General features: G+C 48.2%; 1 protein-coding gene across 1 annotated transcript in view; it reads left to right on the top strand.

Annotated features, from left to right (window-relative positions):
* Positions 1 to 2,994, top strand: part of LOC111730224 (putative E3 ubiquitin-protein ligase UNKL) — a 43,424-nt gene that overhangs the window by 12,679 nt on the left and 27,751 nt on the right. Inside the window, exons 5-6 of the mRNA XM_023521467.1 lie at positions 258 to 393; positions 1,260 to 1,377. Of these exons, the coding sequence (XP_023377235.1) occupies positions 258 to 393; positions 1,260 to 1,377 (254 nt within the window). The remainder of the gene's footprint in view (positions 1 to 257; positions 394 to 1,259; positions 1,378 to 2,994) is intronic.

The following is a 2,994-nucleotide window of genomic DNA, read 5'->3' as shown; positions in this document are numbered from 1 at the left end:
GGTCTTTTGTATCCGGCCTCTTTCACTGAGCATAATGTTTTTGAGGTTCATCCACATTGTAGCATGTGTCAGTGCTTATTCCTTTTTATGACCAAATAATATTCTGCTGTATGGATGGATCACATTGTGTTTATCCATTCACCCATGGATGGACACTGGGTTCTTTCTCCTTTTGGCTGTGTGACTAGAGCTGCTGTGAGCACACATATGCTATAAGCACACGTATATACGTTTCCATGTGGACCCGTGTTTTTCAGACACCAACTTCGTGCTGGGCAGCTACAAGACCGAGCAGTGCCCAAAGCCGCCACGCCTGTGTCGCCAGGGCTACGCGTGTCCCCACTACCACAACAGCAGGGACAGACGGCGGAACCCTAGGAGGTTCCAATACAGGTGAGCCCTGGGACCATGGGCACCTGGGCCCTCACCACCATCCTCCTTCAGACACTGAGCTCTGTGTCCTGCTTTTTCTTTAAGCAAAGAATTTGTCTCTACTCACCTGCTAATGCCTCATATGCCCAGGGGAACCCCTGTCTCAGGTAGAAAGAGTTGGTTTATTACAGTCATTGTTCTTTCCCTGAGGTGTTTCACAGTTGAGGAACAGAGAACCTAAATTGGTAGTCTCTAAGTTTTAGTCACCAGATATTAGCCTGAGAAGACAGAGCGTATTTACTGCATACTGAAGGGATAGAAAATTGTCAAATAAGAAAACCAAAGAAACAAAAAGTTCTTTACCACTGGTTAGGTAGTTTTTTCTGTAAGTCTAAATAAGTTACACTGGTTAGGTAGTTTTTTCTGTAAGTCTAAATAAGCTGCCAAGTACATGATAAATAGAGGATTTTGGTTAGGATTTTCATATTGTAGGACCAAAAGTATCAGATCCAGTTTTGAAACAGCCTTGCAAGAAGACGCGCTGTGGGCCTGGGCTCATCTCCCGGCTGCAGGAAATCTGGCCTCTTCTCCAAGATACTTTTCATGTCGGCATGGGTGGCCCTGACTCAGACTCACTTTAACTTTTGTGGAAAATAAACCTGGGGCTCTTGAGTACTTTCTGGGTTCAGATGGCACTCTCTGGCTCTTGCCTGTCCTCATGAGGAAAGAGGCTGGTCCTTCAGGGAACATTTTCCCATGGTCCCTCATGGTGTGAGTACATCATGCTGAGAGGTGAGCCCAGTGGTAAGTGGATAGACCAACACCTCAAGGCATACGGGAAGGACATCTCCTCTCATGACCTCCTGTGACTCCCTCTTGTACCCCAGGTCCACTCCGTGCCCCAGCGTGAAGCACGGTGATGAGTGGGGCGAGCCCTCGAGGTGTGACAGCGGGGACAGCTGTCAGTACTGCCATTCCCGCACGGAGCAGCAGTTCCACCCTGAGGTACAAGCGAGGGGGCGGGGGCTTCAACCAGATGGTCAGTGTCATTTACAGCCTGGGAGAGGACAGGTCTGGGTGACTCCCCTTTTTGCTGTGTTTGGGGGTCCCTAAAACCACCCTTAGGTCTAGCGATTTGCTAGAAGGACTCACAGAACTGGGCAAAGCCATTATATCCACAGTTATGGTTCATTACACTGTAAGGATGTAGATTGAAATCAGCGAAGGGCAGGGTCCCATGTGGGGCAGGGTCCTGGAGAGACCAGGCTTGAGCTTCCAGCCGTCCCCTCCTAGTGAATCATGGATAGCAATCACTTCTTCCAGTGACCATGTGTGACAAAACACACAGAGTTGCCAGCCAGGGAAGTCACCTGAGCCTTGGTGTCCAGGATTTTAATTGGGAGCCAGTTGCAGAGATGTGGCTGACCTAGGTTGAGCTGGTGCCATGAGGTTAAGGGCCCCCACCATAAATCATGTTGTTATTGTCTTGTATAGTTCATGGCCGGGTAAACACATTTAACAAGCAGGCCATTCCTGGAGCTCAGAGGTCACTTCCCAGGATCCAGGCAAGGCCAGTCCTTCCTTTGGACAACTGGAGCCTGCTGAGCCAACCAGAGCTCGCTTGGATTTGTGTTAAAAATGAACAAGCAAACAAGCCCCCTTCAGGGCCTGAGACGGTGGGAGAGCTTAGGGACCAGGGAGGGTGGGGGACTAAGACTGGGCAGGTGGAGAGCGGGGATATGTTCCTGCAGGGGTAATGAGGGGTGTGCTGATTCCTATGAACTAAGACAGGCTCATTTGCTGTACTCAAGGAGTCTAGAGGTGAGAAACGGCCAGCGAGGCGTTGTAGAGGGCTATTCTGTGGCCTGCACAGCCTGGTCAGGAGCAAGAATTGTCCTACTCGGGCAAACCGCTGCTGCCCCACTTGAAGCATTGCTTTTGGCCATCAGGCTGCTTAGTGAACTTTGATAAAACTTTGGCCTTCACTTCTTGTGCCTTCTCTCTTAAGCCCACCCGTGGTTTTTAGGTCCTACACCCACCAGCTCATGTTTTTTATTTTTTCCTCTTTTAGTCACATGATCATTCATTCACTCATTCAGTTTTTGAAACTCAGGAAATATTATGTGCTTGTTCACACCAGACATGTTTTAATAAAAAAGAAATCTCACCTTTCCTCTGGCTCTGCACCCTAAGGTCATGACTCTCCCATTCATTTCCATGGCTCTTTCAGCACTCGTGGTTCTTACCTGTTTCCCAAACAGATGTTCTTTTAATATGGGTCATGTAGGTGCAGAATTGGGACATCAAACCCACAGAAACTAAGGAATTTTAACTTTAGCTCTGTTTGTTCTTAACGCTGTGTATTTCAGCTGTGACTTTTAATAGAGAAGCAAAAAATGAACGGTGGCCCTTGGCACATTTGCACCTGGTTTTATTTCAGGCCTGCCAGTGGTGTTTGCAGCCACGTGGATGTGTGGATGTCCTCTGGGGTGTTTGCCATCTGTTTTTGTACGCACACACTTTTGTGTATACGTATATTCATTCATGCTCGAGCAAGACAAAACTTAGAATAGTGAACATATCCTTCTCTCAGGGGTCATTGAATGCCAGCAAGGCCAGCAT

The sequence above is a fragment of the Pteropus vampyrus genome, unplaced genomic scaffold (assembly GCF_000151845.1).
Source record: "Pteropus vampyrus isolate Shadow unplaced genomic scaffold, Pvam_2.0 Scaffold303, whole genome shotgun sequence".
Taxonomy (NCBI): domain Eukaryota; kingdom Metazoa; phylum Chordata; class Mammalia; order Chiroptera; family Pteropodidae; genus Pteropus; species Pteropus vampyrus.
This window is presented reverse-complemented; position numbering and strand designations above follow the sequence as displayed.